Source organism: Nannobrachium achirus, assembly GCF_963921795.1.
Source record: "Nannobrachium achirus genome assembly, chromosome: 5".
Classification (NCBI taxonomy): Eukaryota; Metazoa; Chordata; class Actinopteri; order Myctophiformes; family Myctophidae; genus Nannobrachium; species Nannobrachium achirus.
The window spans coordinates 28,234,473-28,259,637 of record NC_137814.1 but is presented as its reverse complement, the minus strand read 5'-3'; the positions used below and the strand labels follow the sequence as shown (position 1 = coordinate 28,259,637).

At 42.3% G+C, this 25,165-nt stretch overlaps 2 protein-coding genes across 2 annotated transcripts; one reads left to right on the top strand and one right to left on the bottom strand.

The window, feature by feature from the left end:
- Window positions 1–6,555: 6,555 nt before the first annotated feature.
- Window positions 6,556–12,456, top strand: grk7a (G protein-coupled receptor kinase 7a; the record flags this gene model as incomplete). Its single annotated transcript, XM_080726268.1, has 4 exons — window positions 6,556–7,140; window positions 7,709–8,164; window positions 11,378–11,658; window positions 12,117–12,456. The coding sequence occupies 4 exons, from the start codon at window positions 6,556–6,558 to the stop codon at window positions 12,454–12,456; spliced, it is 1,662 nt and encodes a 553-aa protein (XP_080582394.1).
- A 5,249-nt stretch (window positions 12,457–17,705) lies between these two features.
- Window positions 17,706–23,097, bottom strand: atp1b3a (ATPase Na+/K+ transporting subunit beta 3a; the record flags this gene model as incomplete). The annotated part of the gene is made up of 7 exons (XM_080725693.1): window positions 17,706–17,873; window positions 17,974–18,060; window positions 19,556–19,606; window positions 19,874–20,124; window positions 20,278–20,376; window positions 21,372–21,500; window positions 22,980–23,097. The coding sequence occupies 7 exons, from the start codon at window positions 23,095–23,097 to the stop codon at window positions 17,706–17,708; spliced, it is 903 nt and encodes a 300-aa protein (XP_080581819.1).
- Between the last annotated feature and the right edge of the window lie 2,068 nt (window positions 23,098–25,165).

Below are 25,165 nucleotides of genomic sequence, written 5' to 3'. Positions count from 1 at the left end.
AGAATTGGAAGAATGTATAGATCACAGAGTTCATAGCTCTAGAACACATAGAATAAAAGTTCACCGCTTCACTTCGAACCGAGGTTTGATTTTTTTAATTTATTTCTAAGACCGACAGTTTGATAAAAATGTGGCCAAGGACCCTTATTTGGACCCCAAGCTCCACTGTAAAATCCTCAGTGTTAATTTAACTATAAGGGTCCATTTGGTTAATTTAGCTGGGGACCCCCAGGAATCCCCTCAAGGATGCCTTGGGGTCTCTGGACTCAACATGAGAACCGGTATATTAGATTGATTATTTTATGGAAATGGAAGTTGTGAATGTGAGTCTCCAGGCAAATATCAATGTGGCTCATCCTTTCGCGAGTCAGTTTGAGCCACTGGTGAATGATCGTTTACGGTTTACGCCAATACCATTTTTATATACATTTATTTGGCATTTGATGAGATTTTGCCTCAGCGTAAAATGAAACCATATTTTGTGTGATAATTTGATAATTATAACTTGAATCTGTCTGGGAAGATGGCATTTATGTTGATTATACCTACTGTATCGAAGTGACCTCATTGTGCTATTTTCTGATATATAGAATAAAGCCAAATAAACAGCCATATAACAGTGTGTCATGTTAGCATTGAGTGGAGTATTTGATGACAAGATGCTATGTGTACAAAATAAAACAAAAAATACAAATTACAAAACAAGTGGTATTGGCTGGGTCCCTGTACGAGAGTTTTGGTAATGCAGGTACAGTATGGTGTAGCAGATAATTCTAATCTAGACACCAGACATTCAAGGATTATAGTTTATTTGAAAGCAATTATTATTTAAAAGTTCATAAAGTTAATAAATTAATTAGTTCATATTATGGCTTGATATCCCTGTCACATGGATGTCTGGCCCTGTCACAGTCCTGTTATCATGCTATAATTAGGCTAGAAATCACATAATGCTGTATTGAAATATAGAGTATATATATACTCTCAGTCACTATTATATCAAAATATACTTTAACCTCTTGAACCCCATTGCCCCCGCCGGCGGGGGCAAAAGGTGTTGACCTCTGAACAGCTGTCAATAAATGTCAATAAATCAATATAGACCAAATAAAACTACAATTTCATTGTTGATTATTGTTACAGTGGGCCTACAGCATAGTAAACAGCTGCCATTGTACTTTTCATCCATAAATTACTCCTATTACAGTATTATTACTACTTATTGTTACTCGTTTTTATCATTTTTCACCCTTTAACATTACAAAAATTACAGCACTACTGTCACTAAAACATCTGTAGAGTTTACATAGTTTGGAATATATTCATACAATTTTGCCAATCAATTGATGACACCTTGGTAAACAATTTCTCTATTCACTATATATGTTTTCAATGAGGTCTTGAGGCTCATTCACTATTCAAAAGGCAAAATTTCCATAGGCGGAGGTCTTTATCAATCATCTTTTCGTAGGTAAGTGATCATAGCAGGACAATTTGGTAAGAGAAATGTGATGTTTTACACTGCATTTGTGAATTTTCAAGGGTTAGCTGACATTTGGTGAGTCAAGAGTAGCCACAATCATTGTAGTTTTGTGTCCACAATTGTTCCAATTTGGGGATGCATTTTAGGCGGATTTTTCCCCTGGACCCCCCTGGGGCTTAAGAGACTCATTGGGTTGCAAATCTCTGGCAGGAAGGATGGATGGAGGGAGGTCAGTGGTTCTCAACCTGTGGGTCAGGACCCCCAGGGGGGTCCCCACATTTGGGACCAGATGACACTAAAGTGACAATTATTATGTTTTACCGGGAAAAAAAGATCATTACAGCTTCAAATTAATCCCCCCTGTCACAGCCTGAAAAGGTTAAGAAATACAGTTGTCTAGTTCTCTGTGTCACTTTTTTGGGTCAAATATATTTTATTGCAAAGGGATAGAAAGTTATGCAATTTACAACAAATTAAAAAAAAAAGAAAATGGAAAATGACCCCTTCATTCCCTCCCACCCATACTGCTCAGTGACATAACGTACAATAAAATATCAAACTGAGGCGTTCCATGTAAATAATAAAACCATTTATTTATGTGCATTAGAATAGAATAGACAGTCGGTTTCAAATATTGTTGTTGTCCTAATCTTTAGGTCAGGTTTTTCAGGTAACGAACAAGGGGCAGCCAAAAGGCAAATTGTGCCTCTATTTTTTTAAGGAGTACCTTATTCTCTCAAGGTGACGTGTAGTAGTTAAGCCAATGTTTGAATGCGGTCAATATTAACTTAACAAACTTAACTTAATAATTAAATTAACTTCTTAAACCTTGTCACTTTTAACCTACAGTACATCTTGGGAGCAGATGTGCATTTTGTTACACAGGGGCCGACACCTGAACATGAATTGTCTTGTATTAATAGCAAGAAAAGAACAGATATTTTTATGATTTCTATTTGCAGAGCAGGTCAAATAAAGTATAAATACACTAACAGGATTATGACTGCTCTGAAGTGCCAACACTGCCCCCTAAGGGCCACAACCCATCAGTGGTGATTCCATTGACTGGACCTCCTGAGATAGCCTATACCTGTAAGCTGACATCATATTATGTCCCTTTTCTGATTGGACAATATCATCATGTGACATGATGTACACCACCATCATACATCATCATCATCATACTGTACTTGGCGTGCTACTCGAACCCACACTGTTTCTTCAGGAACAGTATTTCTTTAATGATAACAAAGAACCCATGGTGCTGAGTGAGCAATATTAACCATTTGACTGATTGATTGAATAATTTAATAACAGTTTGCAGAGACAGTTAGGGAAGTACAGTATACAATACAAGGTCTGCTAAAAGGTTTTTTCCAAGAAAGCCTATGGCTTGTTTCCATTCGGGTCCTGGGTACTCAATCAAAAAACACGAAGCAAAGAAAAGAACATAACTATTGATTTTCCATACTAGTAAATAGTAATTAGTAATAGGCCTAATAACAAATTTCACATAGCGTTTCCACTATTTTTACTGTACACAGACCTGGTAGTTTTTATGAGTAAAAAGCTTATGTCATATCTGATGGTCTCACAAAGCGTTGCATCAGCATCGCGTCTTGACAACAAGGCGGAAGTACAGGTAGTGAGTGAGTGAGTGAGTGAGTGAGTGAATAGTGTATGCATGCATGCATGTGCGTGCGTGCATGCGTGCGTGCGTGTGTGTGTGCGTGTGTGCGTGTGTGTGTGCGTGCGTGCGTGCGTGCGTGCGTGTGTGTGTGTGTGTGCGCGCACTGTGCAGTCTGCTACTGTATATACCTCTGTCTGTGACACTCTTTCCTGCCATTTGCTGATTTATGCTGACACTGTAGGTCATCCCTGCTCTCCTGAGGTGTGGCTAGCGGCCTCTTATGGCCCGGGGAGGACCATAAGAGGATGGACTCATCAGACCACGTCGAGACCCCGGCGCACTCTGGCAGATGGCCTCTCTTCTTAACCTCTGTCCTTCCCCCACCTGCCTCCAGCTCACACTAATCCTCCCAAGGAGAAAGGAGCAAAGATCATAAGTCAGGCTGTCCTGTGTGTGTGTGTGTGTGTGTGTGTGTGTGTGTGTGTGTGTGTGTGTGTGTGTGTGTGTGTGTGTGTGTGTGTGTGTGTGTGTGTGTGTGTGTGTGTCAGAGAGAGAGAGAGAGAGAGAGAGAGAGAGAGAGAGAGAGAGAGAGTAAAAATACATGTAGGCTAATTGTGCATTTGCTCTCTTGAACTTAATGGGTCACGTCTATCTCTGTGTATGTTATACTGTATAACATACACACACACACACACACACACGCACGCACGGACACACACACACACACACACACACACACACACACACACACACACACACACACACACACACACATATATGTATTAGTAAGACGCCTCAGGGCGACATCTTGGCCATCTGGCCAGTGATGTATATCGGACCAGTTACCCATATATGGAGATCCATGTACTATATATAGTACCGGTACATCCCTTTTATGCTCATACATGGAGATCCCTGTCTGAACCAGCCGCACATATGGGCTGTCTTCCCCCATATATGGGCATTCCTATATGAAGTCCTGTTAGATATGGGCTTAATATTGATGACATCAGGGATCTCCTTATATGGGCATTAAAGGGATTCTGTTCGAGTGCTTCCCATGACATCACAACATACAACAAATGAGCTTTTGAGAGCACAGGGGTGTCATGGTGCAGTGGTGAGGTTGCCTCTACTCAGGCAGCTGGCAGCTAGAGTGGAAATAAGCTCCAGATTACGGATACCAGCGCTGTGAGTCCAGTCATTTTAGAATGTCTGCCCTGATACAACGGTAACTCCACCATTCTTTTTGAAATATTTATTTCCAAGAGTTAGTTATAATGGGAGTTAATGTATTAGCGAATACATTTTCTCCATCGACTTGAATGGGAAAATGCTAAAATTGAATTTTTCCCAAATATGGAGATGACTGACATCATAGATGTCTGACGTCATAGACCACATGAGACTGATGCAGCCCAAGATATGGGCTTAATATGGATCAGGAATCTCCATATATGGCCATAAAGGGGACAAGGACTGACACAGAGATCTCCATACATGGCCATTAATTTATTAGTAAATTATTTTTCCCATTGGCTTGAATGGGGACAATTCAAATTGTAAGACAGAATGAATTTGCAAGGCAACCACACTTGCATCTTTCTAGTCGATTGATGTCACAGGCTTGTCACATGAAGTCTGAAATCCAAATTAGAGCCACAGTGTTCCCATGTTATGTGGATCCCAAGATCCACATAATTCCCTCAAAAGCACAAGGATCAGAGCATAACTGAAAACATTTTGTCATCATTTTGTGACCCTTTGGTACAGTTGGTGGTCTTTTTGGGTCTCCATGAGAGTCTAATTATAGCAAATTAACAGCATGACCTGACTACACTGAAACTCTCCAGGTCTTGGTCTTATGCAGGACTGTGTGGGCACTTGAGAGTGAGACCATTTTGAGCAAGGATTAGCTCACATTAGCCCAGGTTTAATGAATTAGCCTGTATCTCCATATCCCCATCCTAGTGTTACTGGTAGCTAGCCAACATGGCGTGATGATGTAATATTACCAGTTACCTGGTTACACAGCTAAATATAAACACTTGCTAATAAGAAGGGATTGCTGCAACAGCAATAATGGCAAGTCAGAAAGGAGATGTGATGCGTGAGGATAGCAACTCAAGTTATTGACTCTAGATTATAAATCATCAGATTTAGCATTGCCACAAATATAATATGGTGGCAAGAAAATACTTTCAGACACTTTCAACCTGGTGTCCCTATAATAAAAACTTTTTATAAAGACAATAGTGTCAATGCAACATGTTGTGAGCTTGTAGATTGGCTATTTTCACTACTTTTGCAGGGCACTGTCGTAAAATAAAGTATAAAATATGGCTCAAGTAGTTGAGGAATGAAGGAGGGCATTTTAAACAAGAGAGATCAGTAGGTGTAAAATCAACAATTATGATAATGAATTGTGTTTGTTGAGCATACAGTGTTTCTGTGAGAAAGGGGAGAATTATAATGGCGACGGTGATGAGAGAGATGGCAGACAGATTAGGATTAAACTTTGTGTGTGTATGGAAAGAGATGGAAAGAGGAAGGTGAAGGGCTGTGATCTGGTTTATCCAAAAGCCATTGTTTACTCCTATTGGCTACTTAACCACTTAATACAGTAGGTCTACTTCATTGACCGGGGTCTATCCTTGGCCCCCCTCCTTTTCCCCCTCTACTTGCTGAAAGTAACAGATCTACAAGCTCACAACACGCTACAACACAACTCATTGTGAGCTTATAGAGTAGATCTGTTATTTCCACAAATGTTTTCCTATTCTTATATGAATGTTTGGCATGTATCTTTGGCAAGGTATGGCAAGGTATCCATCTTTGGCAAGGTATCTATCTATCTATGTCCTAAACAGGGATGCTATTCTTGTGGGTAAGGGCCCCTCCACAGTAAGCACAGTAACTATACATTATTAGAACAATTATTATGTGAGCATCCACACTGATGTTGTCGTTATACAGTAGTTTCATGCACATGCACATCTCTGCTCTCTTGGTCTCTCTGGTCATGATCTCAGTCGTATAGTGGGTGTTTAGTCAATAAAACCCAATGGACCACAGACCACTGTTAGCTGCAGTTGAACCACCACAACCAAATATAGAGGCTCCCAAAGCCTCTTAGAACAGAGCCCTCTTAGGGCTCCCGTTCGGTGAACACTATCCTCGAATAGACCACACAAAGATCCTTAAGTCTAAATCCCTCCCAGGTATTTATAATTCTAAATGGCTAATTCCTGGGTGGTGTCGGTGTGCCTTAGCTTTGCAGGTAGGTTTGCTGAAACGGCTCATTTGCGCTCTGGCTTTGGAGGGAGCTGCACTCTCACACGCGAATCCCGAAACACGCTGCACCAGCTGTGTGAGGGTATTCCTCGGGAGTCATTGAAGAACCCAGTCACTTAGGGGGGACCAAAAAGATACCACTGCCAAGATGTGTGACATGGGAGGATTGGATAACCTGGTGGCCAACACGGCCTACCTCAAAGCCCAGGGTGGGGATGACAAGGAGATGAAAAAGCGTCGCAGGAGCTTGTCTCTCCCCAAGAGTGATCAATTGGCTGCAGTCCGAGCTTCTGTTATAAAGGAATATGAGATGATCTGTGAGAGGCAGCCCATTGGTAAGAAGTTTTTCCGCCAGTATCTGGCCAGCAACCCTGATTATAAGAAGGCTGCTGACTTTCTGGATGACCTCACTGACTGGGATCTGGCTGAAGCGGCAGCAAAAACCAAGGCACAGCAGAACATTATCAACAAGTACTGCAAGAATCCTCCATCCTTCATCACTGGTGACAACGCCACAAAATGCAAGGCTGTGACAGATAAGGACTTTGATGAATTGATGAAAGGCAAAGTCTGGGAGGAAGTGAGGCAATATCTAAAAGGCAAACCCTTCACAGATTACCAGGCCAGCCCCTTCTATGATAAATACCTCCAGTGGAAAGAGTTTGAGAAACAGCCCGTCAGTGACAAATACTTCTATGAGTTCAGAACTCTTGGAAAGGGAGGATTCGGAGAGGTAAGTGTGCAAGCGATCGTAGATCATTATTCCAACAGTTAACTGAAAAGCACTTACCTTAGAACAAAAACATTGGTTTATGAAAACAGGTTCGGAAATATTAAACTTTGACTTTAGCAGGAGAGGGGTCTGACGCATATAAGTAATCTAACCTGACACAATCATCTGGATTTATTTTGTCTCCAGGGGTCAGGTCAAAGTGAAGTCCATAACATTGTAGTATCAATACTGTATAGTATAGCTTATCCACAGATAATGGCAAAGCCACAAAACAGCAAGCAGTAACAGGTTAAGTCCTTATAATTCAAGTGGCGGCACATACTAAATTGACTTTGTTGATAATATTGTGTTATGTTAGAAAATATCTGCCACATACTGTAGACTGGGTGGCATGCAATGCATAAAGAAAAGGCCCTGCTTATGAAGTGTACTACTATTGTATCTTTATGGACAACCCTGCCCTTTTAACCAATTCACAATAGCATTTAGATCAATCTTCAACAAGAACCTGAGCAGTGCTTGGCCTTCAAGACCCAAGTCTCACAAACATGTTGTCTTGCTTCTCCAGGTGTGTGCCGTGCAGGTGAAGAACACAGGCCAGATGTATGCATGCAAGAAGTTGTGCAAGAAGCGCCTGAAGAAGAAAGGTGGCGAGAAAATGGCTCTGTTGGAGAAGCAGATCCTGGAGAAGGTCAACAGCCTGTTCCTTGTCAACCTATCGTACGCCTATGACACCAAGGAGTCCCTGTGCCTGGTCATGACCTTGATGAACGGCGGAGACCTCAGGTACCACATTTACAACATTGGGTACGATGGCCTGGGCAAGGATAAGGGTGTGGAGATGAAGCGCATCATTCACTACACGGCACAGATCACCACCGGGATCCTGCATCTGCACGAGATGAACATCATATATCGCGACATGAAGCCCGAGAACGTGCTGCTGGACTCCGATGGCCAATGCCGCCTCTCAGATTTGGGTCTGGCTATAGAGATGGAGCCATCGAAGACCTGCACCCAGATGGTGAGTAAAATGTCAAACTCATACTCTGTCTGTCACTGTCGTGCGATGGAGTATAACTGAGCTTACGTCTATACACCATGCGATGCTACTGTATATAGCCAGATTGGTGACACTAGCATGAGGGGCCGAGGAACAATTATGGTGACCATACATTAGTATTATAGTCATTTCAAGATGTCTTCAGAGTAGACACATGCAGTCAGTTGTTCAAGGCCTTGAATGTACAGTACCTGGCCAGTCAAGGACACCCATGCATCTTGCACTGGCCATCTGCAGCTCGAACTCAAGAACAAGGTTTTGCAGGTCAAAAGTCACCAGACTGTGGTTGGGAATTAGTTCAAGAATACACATACTCAGATGCAAACATATGGTAACAGAGGATTCCAGTACTGTCTGTCTGCCATTAGCTACTAGAAGACGGCACTAAAGCTAAATACTGAATGGGGGGCTGTTATTCTCCCATTCTCTCCACTGTGCTTTCACTTCAAATCTGGACAGGGATTTACTGGCTTGCTTAAAATTATCTCCAGTGAGTCCTTGAATCCTTTACATAACTAATTTGATCCTTGCAAAGTCAGATTATAGCCCAGCCAATTATAAGCAACCATTTTGTATCAGGCCATCTTGACTGTGGAATAAACGGTGCTGGGTCGGGTGAAACTGTGACCCTGTGACCCACATGTTTCAGTTCCCGAAATAACTGAAACGGGTTGAAATCTCTGTCAGAACAGCATCACAGATATCATGTGAATTCACACTTGATGTATAAAAATGTGAATCTCTTAAGAATATTATATATAAAGTGTCAATTAAGACATTGTTTGAATTCACATGACAACGTTTTATGGCCAAAGATGATGTGATTGTCTCAGGCTGACTAATAACTAAATTCTTTAAAACTAAATTAAACAATCAATTGGTTTCCCTCACAAAAATTACTATTTATTTTTTAAACATTATTTTTAGGATGCCATTCTTTTCATCTTTTTACTAGTAAGCCTAATCACATTTACTTGCACTCTATAAAACATTACCTCTACTAGACTACAGGACTTCAGAAACATGGAAGACTTGCAGCGTTTCTCTTGGACTTACTTGCAGTAGCAAAGAGTAAGCTCCTGGCTCTCTGAAAGTCCAGTAAGCTCATTATCCAATACTCCTCTCTGATGCTCCGTGGCCAGCCAGGGTGACTTGGTTACAACCCTACGAGCAAGGCTGGCTTTGGTCCCCTAATCCTCTTTGCAGGCATTACACAAGTCTCTCCCTGATCTCACTGACGAAATCAGGTAAAAACGTATGTGGACTCGGAGTAGGCCTATGTGTTGATATAGGACTGAGCAATTTCAATGGAAGTGGACTTGACTCTTGACATGATTTAATGTCTTTAGATTTAGCGTGGGAGTTAAAAATGTTATGTGGTGAACTGGTTACCTGGACTAAGTTCAGTTTAGCTGATTGATTAACTGAATATTTTATTAGACAAAAATGAAGAACAGTACAAGTACAGTCAAACACCCTGCCTAAATGGAACACCCCAAAAAAGCCCTTGTGGTCTTGTTTCCGTTGGAAACCAAGCTCAGGTATTAGATCAGGTAGCTTGACTTTTCTTTAGACTTGAGTACATACTGTAGATCAAAATGTCTATGTACTGTATGTATACTACATGTGGTACGTGTCAGATGAAAGAAGCCATTCAGATTAAGTAAGATTAGTACATTAGGCAAGATAGAAAGTAGAAGGTGACATGGTGGTGGTGAGTCTGAACATTGTTAAATTACTAAATCTACATAATCTTTCAAAGTGTTGGGCCTTATAGTAGTGGAAAACGTTGACATATCGGCCTCCAGCAGTAGGTTCAATAGACTCACAGTATTGAATTTGATCCTGGACCGATCTGGTTATTGGACAATCTCTTGTCAAAATAACTGCCAGTTCTGTAGAAACAGTGCCAATGCCAATAGGCTAATCAGATGTCCCTCATATGCTATCACTAAAATCACAAATGCCAATACGATACAATATGATGGCATGTACCGTAAAGGTATCCAGATATGGACAACCTGTGTGTAAGACGATGTCAGCAATCAGCATAGACATACATGACTCTTGACAGGTAGTAGCCGATTAGCATTAAGCTCCTGGTGACCAGGTTGCAGTTGTGGTCAGATGCAGAGTGACAGCGAAACAGAAAACGAAACAGAGATAAAACTAATTGAAAGCTTTTTAGGAGCACAGTATAGTATAGCAGGGTTTGTTTTGAAGCTTTTTGTATTGCTGTAATGTCTTGTTTTTAACAATGGATTGCTTAATCTCCAGTCAACACAAAATATTTTCCCTCAGCTGCTAATAAAGAAACTGAACATTGAAACCAGCTGCCCTCTCTTTTCAGCCCTCTCTTGTTCTCACTGTGAATCCCCATAAACTGTACAATCTCACATTTACATCATTGCATTTTAAATTACAGTACACACTCCAACGTTTCCAATAATATAAAATGTCTCATGAAGGGATCTATGAGAGTTCTCCATGGCTATGATGCTGATAAGCCCTGCCTTAAAAAGGTAGTATAATTCAATATGCCACAGACATGATGGCAGGGCTCGTATAAATGAAGCATTTGCATAATGCCGAAACATCAGCAGATACAGTAGGTATACAGTATGGGAAAGACTCTTTAACAGCTCTGTGGCTGTGGCTTGTGGTTAGATGGCCGCCGTCAGAGATTGGGAGTTTGACCAGGGTTCAATCCCCAGCCGAGTTGTACCAAAGATGGTACCTTATGCCTCTCTGCTTAGCACTCAGCATCAAAGGTTGGATTGGGGATCATTTCCTGTGACACACTAGCAGTAATATGTCCAGGAGGTGTAGTTTTATATCATGTGATATACTAGCGTCATGTCCAGAGTGTGTACTTGTACATCAAGCTACCTCACAATACAGAAACAGGAGGGTGAGGCTTGGCTCCCAAGGCTACTTACTTACTTACACTGTCATTTTAGTAATCTTGGAAACAAATGGAAATTATGTTGAAATATTTATTATGTCTCTCAATCTCTCTTTCACTCAAACTAATCAATGCCAATAGATAAGCAAGCTGACAGAGTTAACCCATTTGAACATAGACTGACTGACCAGTACAATAAAGTGACACATCCTTCCCTTTCTGTCCCCCTCCTTCTCCTCTCCTTTCCCCTCTCTGCACCCTCTCCCCAGGCTGGTACAGGAGCGTACATGGCCCCTGAGCTTCTGAACAAAACTCCATACCGGACATCCGTGGACTGGTGGGCTCTGGGCTGCAGTATCTACGAGATGGTGTGCGGCTACACTCCCTTTAAAGGTCCTGATAGCCTGAAGGTGAAGATAGAGAAAGAAGAGGTCCAGCGCCGCATCCAGGGCGAGGAGCCCAAATACGATCACAAATTCTTTGATGCACCAACCAAGGATATCATCCAGCAGTTCCTCAAGAAGAAGATAGAGGAGCGCCTGGGAATGAAGTATGTGATGAGTTTTTACCAAACTATACAATAGGCAATCTAAAAGCTCACAATCTGTCGCAATGAACTGCTATTTTCAACAGATCTTCTCCTATTATGATATGCTCAGAATAAGGATGCTTGCGCTCAAGCGGTTAACTAGAGTTACCAGTGTTCTGTGTCCTTGTTCTGTACTTTAGGGAGTTGAACAACGTGAATTAAAGTAAATACTTTTTTCACTCGTCTTGGTATCCCTGAAACAATTTGGCCCTCGGGGGAAGATATTTGGGGAACCCTGCTTCTATAGCAATGATTGGAATATAGAGCTTTTAAACACTTCTTTTATTTAAGAGAAATCACTTACGTTACACGTCCTTTAACCTCTTTAAAAGCTATACTTAGTTGACTGGATTCTAGGGTTCTATAACAGCCCCCCAGAATGATGCAAGGGTTAAGTTCTTTCTTTTCCATCTCATTAGGGACAACATGGCAGACCCTCGGAAGCACGCGTGGTTCAAGAACATCAACTTCCCGCGTCTGGAGGCCGGCCTGGTAAAACCTCCATGGGTGCCCAAGCCCAACGTTGTGTACGCCAAGGATACCGGCGACATCGCCGAATTCTCCGAGATCAAAGGCATGGTGTTTGACGCCAAAGATGATAAGTTCTTCAAGGAATTCAGCACAGGTGCCGTGGCTGTTCAGTGGCAGCAGGAAATGCTCGACACCGGACTGTTCGATGAGCTCAACGACCCCAACAGGAAGGAGTCCGTAGCAGGAGGGGGCGATGAGGGTAAATCTGGCACGTGTACATTGCTGTGAGTGGCAATGAATTCACTGTCTGACCACACACATAACAACCATAAGATCAAGTTTGTGTTTTGGGGGGACTGGGCATTAAAGGTGTAATCCGTAACTTTTGTGTCCTACCCGGGAATCGAGCCTGGATCTCCTGGTCTGAGTGCTGAAATTTCTACTGCAAAGTTAATAAAGAAAGTCTGATTGGACAGAGGATATATTATGTTTCAACCAGTAGTGGTCCTACCCGACCACAGAATATAAATGTCTCAATAGAAGAGCAGGTAGGCCAACTACAACCACCGCAGTTGTGTTAGTCATACTGTAATATATCGCTGTCATATAGATTGGTCAAAATATCATTTTATTCGCACACAAAAAACTATGTTAATTCTAAAAAAAATTAACCAAAGAGACAAGAGCGAGTTGGCAAAAGAGACACTATGTAGAATTTCTCTCTTGGGTAAGAGAGCTATGTCTCTTTATGGAATGCCCAATGATCTTTGAAACAAATAGGAAAGTGGGAAAAAGGGATGATGCTATAATTTTGGTGTCATCGAATATCTCACAGATATTTCTTGATGATGTAGGCTACCACAGCAACTAGACAGAGTTGCTAAGATTAATCTTTCAACACCTTCTTCATTCTAAATTTAGATCAGTATTTCAAAAGCCAATGGTTTCAGACTGTGCCAGAAACATTAGTTTACATAGACACTGCCTAAATTCCAGCTCTAGAACTATAGAGCTGAATTTGTAAAAATGCATTCAGCATTAAAAAGTTGAATAAGTTGCAAGTGGAACAAGCTCTATCTCAACCCTGAATAAGCTATGTGTCTGCCAGGACATGGCATTTTCTGCTTAATGCATCTTACAGTGATTGAAATGAAATCAACTGATTCTACTGTGAAAGGTGCTTACTGCAGGTGCTTATCTGATCACCTGCAGTATGTCAGATATAGCTGTTCAAGAGGTCACTACCGCCTGTACACATGCTGGCATCCTGAATGTCCAAAGTAAGGTCAATCACTGGATCTTTAAATGGGTCAGTCCAGCATTATAGTTTTTTTTTTTTTTTTTAATAACAACAAAAAACGAATCAAAAAACATCGAAATATTGCAACTGTATGTATATACCGTACATATGTAAAGCTATGCACAGAGAGGGAGAGAAGAGAGAGACAGTGAGAAAAAGAGGTGATTAATTCACATTTTAGGTGTTAGTGAAACCAAATGGAGAATGCTGACCATCGGCTCAACTCAGCTGGGTTCTGGGAGCTCACTAGCCCTGGCATGTTGGGTGTAACATTCTGAAGAAATGAGCAAAGCTGACAGTTAATGGTCAGGTCCTATACCAGGAATCTGTTCCTATGGACTAGATTCACTAGAACCTCAACATCCACCAAACATTATGCTACTACCACTTTCAACCTGGCATCCCTCTTTTGGCCGGGCGAACCCTTCTTGCATGCGCCACGCCACGCCACCATTGTACGATGGTATGATGAGATTGGACTTAACTGGTTTTAAGGGTTCTGGGTTGTGATGTTTGAGTAATGTAGAGAATTGGGCCAGTTCAAAAACATCCTCATCATTGTAATTATTATGGCTCAGGGTATTTATTTGATAAGGTTTTTAAACTTTAAAGAGCTTGGCCAGATTTAAGTTTTCACAGTTAATGTTGCATATGGTAAATAAATAAATATATATAAATATATAAGATATACTTGTAAATATGAGAGGAAACATTATGCTATAGGAATGTAAGTTGTAAATCAGGGATTTGCTGGGATGTTGAATTATTTGAATAAAAAAATATAAAAAGAAAAACTGTTTTTCTTTTTTGCAAATATGCTGTTTGTGTGAGTGTGTGTGTGAGAGTGAGTGAGTGAGTGAGTGAATATATCTTAAGTGACTTTATGATTAAGTTCACATTCAATGTCAGAGCTCTTGAACACCATGTCCCCCATCTCTCATCTTTACACATAGGACAGGAGAAAGTACCGACGCCTTATTCTGCAGTAAAGCCTAAAGATATATTTACAGTCTTAATCTTGTTACGGATGCTGACTGCAGCGAGGCAATGGAGGTCCAACTTAGCAAGAGTAAATTACAGAGTTCAAGTCTTAGCTGATAAGACGATAACCAGCCTTATCCATGTGGCCTTGCATACTCAAATCCCCCCAGGTTCAAAGGGATCTTTGTAGTGCAACATTCAAATGATTGCAGTTAGAGAGGGAACATTTCTATCAGTCCAGTTATTCCAGTCTTTTTGTCCAGAGAACAGAGCGCTAGGATTTTTTTAAATCATGGATCTTTTGTGTAATGCAGCCTAAACTAACCCAGTTGCAACTCATTATGTTTAAAGTATTTTCAATTAGATTTTGGCGTGGGCCTACTTTCTGCCCACACACACTTCCTTCAGTTTCAACAAAATACTGTAGAAGGCTATAGAAATGTCCTGTTCTGTCCTATAGTTTCTGTCTCTCCATAACCACTTACACACTTACAAGGACATCTTTGTCGAGTCCACTGACTCAATGTCAGTGGACATTGAGTTTTCACATTTTCACTCAATGTCCACCAATGTCCAACTGTTTTCCAGCTACAGTTTCCAGCTACAGTTTCCAGTTTCTGATCAGAAACATAATAGTTAAGGACAGTGCAATGGTAAGACAATGATTTTCTTAACAGCACAATTTACTAGTCAGTGTAATGCTTATAGATTGTGGATGTTGTAGGTCCACTGTAGGCACTCTTACAGTTTACAAAGCATGTCTAACCTTCCTCTGTTGAACTTAAACATAAGTAGCTTAAGTCATCCTTAGAAAAGGGTAGGGAGGCTAATCAATGGCTTGTACACTTCAGCAAAGTCATGAAGGTAAATTAAGAAGTCTACAAATTTGACTTTACCAGATAGAAAGTTAATTTAGCCTAGGCCGTGAATATTCATTTAAGATTATAGATTTATTTAAGTGCCAAACTGCTTATTAGAATTTAGTCAAAAAAGAACTTGAATGACTCCCCAACGTTTCTTAGGGCATCATTTTCATTATTGACAGCTTGCTGTCTTGTTTCTGGCTCCCTCGTGTGGCCAATACACTGTACCACAAACTGCAGTTTTACAGTGCAGATCCTAAATGTTTATACTACAGTCAAGGGTCAGGAATCAGGGCCCAACATTTTGTCATGGTCATAGACAAAGTTTCATTAAGAAAATAATAAATACATTTTATAACATTTTATTATTTGACATATTTGGTTCTAAATTTAGACACAGCACAGTTGAGAAGTGAGACAGGAGAATCATTATGGTGAAAATACCTATCTACAAGCTCACAAGGCATCGAAATGTGAGCTCGTAAATGTTTTGTGTATCATATGATATAGTATAAAATAGGGCATAAACACTTAAACCCTATAACCTTTTGACCCTTTTGACCCAGCAGTCTATACTGTATAACTTATGAGCTTGTAGATCTGCTATTTTCGCTGAATATGGTGCTACGGTTCAAGTGGTTAAAATTTGGTTTAACCACTTGAACCCCAGCATCTATATTCTGAGGGGAACATTAGCCAAAAATGGCAGACCTACAAGCGTTCAATGTGTAACTTTTTGGCAAAGAGAGAGAGAGAGAGAGAAAGAAACGGCTGAAGTACAGTTGTAGCTCAGGTCCGTTCCACTAAGAATGTTTAAGTGGTCAACATTAGGCCTACACTTCCACAAAGTCAGTGTCAGTTGTTAAGACGAATTGTGGCCATCCCAAAATACCAAAGTTACTGCACAAAAAAGTAAAACAAAAAATATATAAATATATTTTCTCCAAAATCACCTTTATTCCACAATTGATTTCAACAGGTGTTAAGGCACCCTGATGAGATGTTACAAGTTGTTCTTTCAAATGTGGGTTCCTTTTAAAACTGTGTAAACATAGTTTTGAATAAGATAAGATCTTTCCTGTAAATCTCTGTTAAATTATTATTATTCTTTTTTTTTTACAGTGCACAGACCTTGTGTTTTGTGACAAAAAAATACAGTGTGAATTAAGTAAATACTGTAGTGTATATTGTAGACTATATACATTGAGAAGTAATAGACAGATTGGCAGACAATCAGATTAACAGGCAGAAGAAGAGAAAACCGACAAACAATCTTTCAGACCCAAATAGATATACAGAACATGAAGGGATATACAGTACATACTTACAGTGTGTGTGTGTGTGTGTGTGTGTGTGTGTGTGTGCGCGCGCGCGCATGCGCACGCATGAGCACACGCACGAGCACACGCACGTTTGTGTGAGTGCGTGTGTATGTGTGTGCGCACGCGTGTGACCTCGTCCACCATTAATACTGTATATAGTACCCACTCGCTCACCCACACATTGGCTTTTGCAGTGGAGAGGTGGTAAATTAGAGTGAGTAAACAGACAGACAGACATGCAGACAGACAGACAGACAGACAGACAGACAAACAGACAGACACAAACCACAAGACTGGGCTGTGGTTAGGTGGTCCACAACACAGATATCTATCTACAATTTCCTAAATATGATAAGGATCAAAAATGTATTCATAATGTGGACAGGGGTATTCATCATCAAACTGGCATTTCATATATAGTAATATAGTGGCTATAGTTATTTATGAAGATAATTTCATATGAGGGACTGATGTCTTGCAATGTGTGAAACAGAGTTTGTGAGGTATTACAGTGAATACTGTGGCGATGTGATGGAAATGTCCGATGTCACGGATGGCATAGCAAGGTGAAAACCCTCCCAACATCTCCCTCAATACATTGTATTGTTCCATGTGATGAAGATAACGTTCTGTTTCTGGCAGTGGACAGATCAGAGTTGTAACACAGCACATTATCTATTTATGGCTGCACCAGCTTACATCGCATCCGATCTTATCTTCACTATAAGAGAATTAAAAGTGAGTAAATGAGGAATAATGGAATGAGTGAACGGAGTTGTCGAGTCTGGAACGGAGCCTATGTCAGATTCTCTTGGGGATCTGGGAGGAGGTCCAAATGATAACACTGAGGATTCTCGAAAGAGAAGGAAGCATCACAAAATGTCAACAAAGTGACATTCTACACCACGACGATGTACGGTACTACAGTAGCCAAATGCCCCCAAATGGAACAGTTTTGGTCCTAGCACAAAGAACACTCTCAGTGACACTTATGACACTCCCTTCCATTTCGTAAACCCCGCTAGTACAGTGGGCAGCCCTGCGGCTGGGCTTCTGTTACAAGCCGACCGCTTACTCAACCACCTTGACCCGGAAGGTAACACGGCCCAGGAACTTATCCCTGTCGTCGTTGTTGCGTAGGTTGGAGCCCTCGATCCTGCACTCGATGGTCAGCTCTGTGTTATAGTCCTCCTGGTTCAGAAGCAGCTTAACAGCAACCAGTGGCTGCACATAGCTCGCCTGCATCAGCGAAGGAGAGAGGGGAGCGAGAGTATCACTATCAATCACTGCAAATACATCAACAAATATGTGAAATAATGGTCAAAGCATAAATGCTTACGTGAGCTTTCTTCCCGTAGTAGGGGAAGTACATCTTATCGAAGCGTCCCCCAGTGGGGAAGTACTGGAAGTCAATCTTGGATTCCGTCTACAAGGAGGTGGAAGATAAACACCAGTCAAGACTAGGGCTGTCACGATTATGTTATTATATTATTTACATGACGATTAATTGTCACTCAAATAATTGCGATTAACGATTTAATTGTGTTTTTGTCATTGACAATTACATTTCTGTTTGGCTTTTAGGCTTTGAAGTTCACATGGCAGATATGACACATAACATAAATATACCAGTAAGACTCCCTAATCGGGAGATAAGCGACCGTCAGGTCGCAGTGTGATTTTAGGTCCAAAAATGTGTTAAACAAATCTATATGGGACAGATCCATGTTGATGAGATGAGTGTAGACATACTGTGTAGCGATTTGCGTGATTTTAGGGCACAAATTGTAGGAGCTGTGTCCGTAAATGTGTTTTGCAAGAACTGGCCTCATGGTGGCGCTAGAAGAGGGGCATGTGAGAAAAGAGGAGATTCATGTTGATGAGATGTGTGTAGACATCTCTTTGTCTGTGGCAGAGCAACGTGGTGAGCAGCCGATTTGGGGTCGTTATTTGGTTGTTTTTTAGCTTTTTGGCGGGGGTCCCTGGGGGTCCCTGGTGCTGCGGGGGTCCCTAGAAGGGTGGAGGTTGTGGATTGGCAGACATGGATTGTGTGTGGAAAATTTCACATGTATAGGGGCAACGATGGCGGAGATATGAGTAGGGCAAAAGTGTGGCGTGACAGACAGACTGACGGACAGACAGACAGGCGGTGGAGGTTTTGATAGTAACTGCGAACTGACGGTCGCCAAAAAAACAACGACATATTTGACAACTTTATACTTAAAAAAGAACACGGATAGTGGAAATAGCTGATCTTCAAGCCTACAACGTGTCGCATCGTGACGCGTTGTGAGCTTGTAGATCTGCTATTTTCACTATATTCAACATGGAAACGATTATGACGATTATGCCAAAATAATTGCGATTATGTAAAATAATTGCGATTAGACGATTATGTAATAATTGTGAAAGACCTAGTCAACACGTGAACTTCAAAGCTCAATTCACCAGACAAATGAAACATCAAACCAGAACCAACATGAAACGGGTGGGGGGAAAGAAAATATATCCTAGCATGTTATTATACAAAGAAGCGGATGAGCAAATTGCAAAGCATTATGTGTTTTACTTCAGCTGATTATTGTCTGAAAAGATGTTGTGTCCTGCAGATTAAAATGACTTGAAAACGGAAGGCAGTTCTGTGACGTTATGACGGGTTTATGGCATAAGCAGCTGCTGTATCAGAGCCTGTTACTCAAAGAAAAGCATCATGCTGCCAGGCTTAATCCTCATAATTTACATATAATCTTACCCTAAAGCCGTCAGTGACCGCATGCAAAAAAGAAATCAGAAACAAAAACAAAAAAGGGCAAAGAAATGAAACAATGTCAACAAAATCATATTGAGACGAATCAGAATACAAAAACATACAGAAATAAACGTGCATCTCATCTACAGTACGGTTACATAGAGAAGTTTACCTTCGATGTGCAGTTGATGTACGGATCCCCACGGGGTTTCAAACCGATGATCTATAAGGGAAAAGAAAGAGGATCACTTATTGGAAGTGACCGCATATAACTCTGGAATTAAGGAAGCAATGTCCCCAATATGTTTTCATTTTATTTCTTATTGGTCACTGTCAAAATGAGAAAAAGGTGACAGATAGGATGTGAGGGACCACAAAAGAAGGTTTGTTGGAAGGCAAGAAGAAAACGAAGATGCATTTCAGGCTTCTGAAACGCCTTGAATAGGAAAGAAAGGAAGAGGCTCAATCTGTCTGTCCATGGTGACATTACCCTGTTCATTTTCAGCAGAACGCAGGGTTTGCCCTCGCTGTACCCAAAGGTGTCATCGGACAGGCCGGAGCAACGACCCAGGAGGCTCCTTTTGAACTGGCAAGCTTTCTTCACATTCTCATCCTCGTTGCTCGCCGGCTGTTCTCCCCCCTGGCCTGCGTTCTCCGACACGTCCTCTTTCTTACCGTCCTGATCAAAATACTCTCCCGGAGTGCACAGCTCGTTCTTCTCCTGGAGTGTGTCATTGTAGCCTGGGACGGCGTGGGACAAGCAGAAAGAGTGATCAGAAAGACGTGCACCACAAATCACGCTGAGGTTATATTTGTTATTATTATTCATAACTAATATCAGGTTCAACAGAATTTCAATGGAGAAAAGCACATTTAGGCAGAGATGGCATTTACTTTTCAGGAGATTGTCCAGGTGTCGAACGTACTCTCCATAGTCTTTAGGATCGTTTTTGTTGATCAAGATGTCCATTGATTTTGGACGAATCACCAACCCTGAGACAGAGAACAGTGTTGTTAACCACTTAACCTTGGTCAAATGGAGCTGGGTTGCACTGTACTTGGTGCACTCTTTTTTTCTTTACACCATATTTTCTTGCTGAAAATAGACAATCTGCGAATGTTCCCCCCAGAATAGGAACAAGTTAAACCATATCTGCGGCAGCATGGTGTTAATTAGCAGGGGTGTCGCACCAAATTCTGGGCCCTGGGTACAGGGATTCACTGTGGGCCCCCCATGAATGTTCTTCAGATATACAAGCTCACAGCGCAGCACCGAGTGCTGCGCTGCGAGCTTGTAGATCTGCTATTTTTTTAAATCCTGAAAATAGTGAAGTGTGCTGGGCTGTGAGCTTGTATATCTGCTATTTTAAAAAAATCCTGAAAATCGTGAAAATTTTTCTTTGTCTTTGAATATTTCAAATCCTTCTAAGGTTTTTTGAAAAAACGTATGTTTCTATGTCAGTGGTGCTCAAACCTTTTTTAAAAGCAAAATTTTAGTTAAAAATGTTCGCTTAAAAAACACATATATTCAAAGATTTGCACACATTTTCACGACTTTTAAAAAATAGCAGATCTACAAGCTCGCAGCGCTGTGAGCTTGTATATCTGCTATTTTTCAATAGCTAAAAATTAAGGCCCCTCCACCTTGGGCCCTAGTAACTCAGTCACACCCCCCCCCCCCCCCCCCCCCCCCCTGGTGTTTATACTGTATATGACCATGGATGTGTGGTACAAATTAATCACTGGCTGAGGAAGGTGGAGTACGCTAGCCAGGGTGTGTCTCACATTACAGATAGAGAGGAAACCGTACACCGCTTTCAACTGTACTCCTGTCACAACGAAGTAAAATACCTCTAAACAAATCAATACAAAAAGCATCCATGATTCAGCACATATTACGGTGATTCCTCGGCAATAATGAATAATGGATGTCCCAGAGAGAGCGGGGTGCCGTGAAACGATGTGTGTCCGTCCGGGTAGGCACTGACCTGGGTCTGGCACGCGGTCTCTGTACTTTGGCACGTAGTCGTCCAGTGTGAGCAACATTACCCACATAGTCAGGGCAAACATGCCCGCCAGGAAAAGGTAGAAAACCAGGTAGAACAACAGAATGCAGCCTGTAGGAACCAAGGGAAAGGAAGAAAGAGAATAAATGTGTGTGTGTGTGTGTGTGTGTGTGTGTGTGTGTGTGTGTGTGTGTGTGTGTGTGTGTGTGTGTGTGTGTGAGTGTGTGTGTGTGTGTGTGTGTGTGTGTGTGAGTAAGAGAGAGAGAGAGAGAAAGAGAGAGAGAGAGATGGGGATGAGTTCATATATAATTAATCAGGAGCTATAGTTCAACCAAATGACAATGCCATCTGATTTCTTTCTCTTCTCGCGATCAAGGCCCTAAATTCTGTCAAACCATCTGTATGAAATAATAATTGGACTGAAAGCATCCTTTAAGAAAGCCCACTTCGAGACACAATGCAGATGAATATAATAACGACGAGGCCCAATCAAATTACAGCAGATTCTCGGGCCCACAAACCACAGTGCACGGAGCATCCATTCAAAATGGTTCACCACAATCCACAGTATGGCAGCTCACATAGCTCAGATCCCCACTAAGCTGACAATAAAAGGATGGACCCCTGAGCCTCCTCCAAGCACACCCCCTCTCTCTCTCACTCCTCTCCAACAGTATCCCACAATGCACCTGCCCAGTGTGCGAAAGAGAACGAGAGGAGAGAGAGAGGGAATCCCATTTGACCTTGACAGGCATGCTAATGCGGGCGGCCATGCAACTGCAATGGAGCATCCCACTGCACAGCAGCATAGAGCCCCAGCAAGCCTGACAGCCAGGCACCCCCCCCCCCCCCCACCCTCCTGCTAACCCCCCAGCCTATAGGAGGACTGTGGAGTGCTTCTACCTCAGAACTGGAGAACCATTACATAAATGTGAGCTATAGGCACAGCAAAGCATTGCGGCCAATGGTGGAGTGAGGCGATGATGATAAAACAGCTCATTAGAGTGAGGTCTAGGTGTTAGGTAATGAGCCGGGGCCCAGCTATGGTCTGCACTGTGGCTACTACAGTGATCCCATCCTGATGACAGAATAATCAGTAGGCTAACCTGCCTACCTTGAATTGATGCAAGAAACCTAAGTATATTTTGTGCACACTGTGATTGTTGGATTCTGCAACAAAGGGGACATATTTGATGGTGCCTATTATAGCATGCCTTCTTCTTGGTAAAGGCTTTAATAGCCTATGGGTTTATACACACTATTGGGGTATAGGCCAGTAATGGGGTTTTGAGATACCCCAAAATGGATTGCCATGTTAACCACACGTCTGGGTACACCACATATATTAAGCACGCAAGCGCAAGCACACACGCACACGCGCGCGCGCGCACACACACACACACACACACACACACACACACACACACACACACACACGATGAAGCATCTCACAAGGTTCTAAAATCAAATGGAACCTAGGTCTAATACACCGACCAGCAGTCAGACAATGAATGATCATCATATCTCTAATTGATGGCCAATCTGCGGGGCCCCCGCCCCCCATTCCGCTCTCCTCCATTCCTTCCTTACCCCAGCTGCTGGCCGTGCGACCCAGAAATTCCCCGGTCCTCGAGTTGTAGATGGAATCTTTCCAGTTGGACTTGTTCTCCTCCTTGTCCGCCGCCGGTTTATCCTCGGTGCCAGCCATGGTTGATGTTAAGAAATGTGCTTATTTTTTTCCCTCTCTTCCTCCCCCTCCCCGAAAAACGAAGAAAAGCGCAGCGGGTGATGGGGCTCAGCGAAGCCGGGGAGGCAGTGAGAGAGAGAGAAGGAGAGATAGAGAGAGAGGCAGTGAGTGGTTGCTGGATCAATGGTCGGTAGGAAGGAATGGAGGGGGCGGTTGGTTGGTTGGTTGGTTGGTAGAATGAAGCAGTGATGCTCTGCCGCTGTACGAGCCCCGTGCGCTCTATACTTCGTCGGGCGACGGTGTCGCGCCAGTGGCGTCAGTTCAGCAAAAGCTAAGGTATGGCAACATGACTGGTGTCTTGCACGCGCGCCAGTCATGTTGCCATACCTTAGCAACAGGCATGATGAAAAGTACATTTCATTATTTCCCCCTGTAGCCAAGGTATGGCAGCTGCCTAGCTTGCCATACCCAATTGACGCCTCTGGCGCGTAGCTATGTCACTGATGAGGCTCATCTGTGATGATGAGCCCTTGCGCTCACAGCCGCGGTAACCCAGGCTGCTCAGCCTCTCATCTGTAGCAAAAAGAAAAACACACACATTCGCTACTCACCAAAAGTAGTAGATGTTGAAAGCCTACTTTCCCTAGTGGGTTCACTCTGAGTCCCCCACCTCACGTCTAAAATACACATTTTTAGCCATAAAATAAAACATTTCACCGGAGGTTTTAGCTACTCCACAGCGCCCTCTACAGATCTTGTCAATAGAAAATGCCATTGACCAGATTTTGCCTTCCGGTGAAATATCAACTTCTCTGTCTAAAAAGTGTATTTTAGACGTGAGGTGGGGGGCTCAGAGTGTTCCCACTGAGGAAAATAGGGTTTCAACTCACTAAAGCCGTCTTTGTTTTGGTGAGTAGCGAAACTGTATTCTTTATTTTTACTACAGACGAGAGGGTGCGGAGCCTTTCATGCGGCGCCAGGGCTCATCGGTGACATAGCGTTAAGGAGAACTCCTTTAACGCTATGGACCAGAGCTCTCGGCGCGCGACACCGTCACGCGACGGGGAATAAATTAGTCTTAAAACACAAGAAGGAAAAAAAAAGAAGAACAAAATCTGTGACGTTTCACAGCCCCCCCCCTCCCCTCGGCTGCTGATGCGATGGGACCGGATGAAACAGTAGATTTACATTGGCTGAAATGATGATACTGGGACGACACCGTTTATTACGCGCACAAGTTATAAATAGAGCGCACGTACAGTGTAAAAATCGTCCTAATTACCCGTGTGTGTCATTAGAAGCTTAATTCCTTATATAATGCACCATCGCACGAGGTGTCGCTTGCAGACAAGAAGTGATGTACAGCAGGCTACCAGAGCTGTATAAAACTCGTCAGATTGGTTTTTGAAAGCCTCTTAAATTTGGCTTTTTATAGATGATTATAAATCAATGGTTATTCTTATGGGGGACTATATGTTGTGTGTGTGTGTGTGTGTGTGTGTGTGTGTGTGTGTGTGTGTGTGTGTGTGTGTGTGTGTGTGTGTTTATAGGCTATAGTCACCAAATCAATATAGGCAATCTCTAATATTTCCATAAAAAGCCCATAAGTAATATGGTAGCAGTCACGTGGAAAGAGTTTGGTTGATGATGATTACTGTGCATTCTCACATTTCACGTCATTAAGTTATTCTAAAATGCCTAAATATATTTATAGGGCCATTTAACATGCCTCTTGTTGCTATGGCAATACAGCAGCATCTGGGCTACTGAAATTAGAAAGTGGGCGAGCGCGTGTGAGAGAGAGAGAGAGAGAGAGAGAGAGAGAGAGAGAGAGAGAGAGAGAGAGAGAGAGGAGGGGGGGTGGTATGAGGGTGGACACAGAAGCAGTGGCGTCAGTTCAGCAAAAGCTAAGGTATGGCAACATGACTGGTGTCTTGCAAGCGCGCCCAGTCATGTTGGAGGCATGATGAATTAATGTTAAGAAGTGCATTTCTTTTTTTCCCCCTGTAGCCAATATATGGCAGCTGCCATACCCAATTGACGCCTCTGCACAGAAGCAGGGATGACAAATGGCTTGCACGCTCCACGG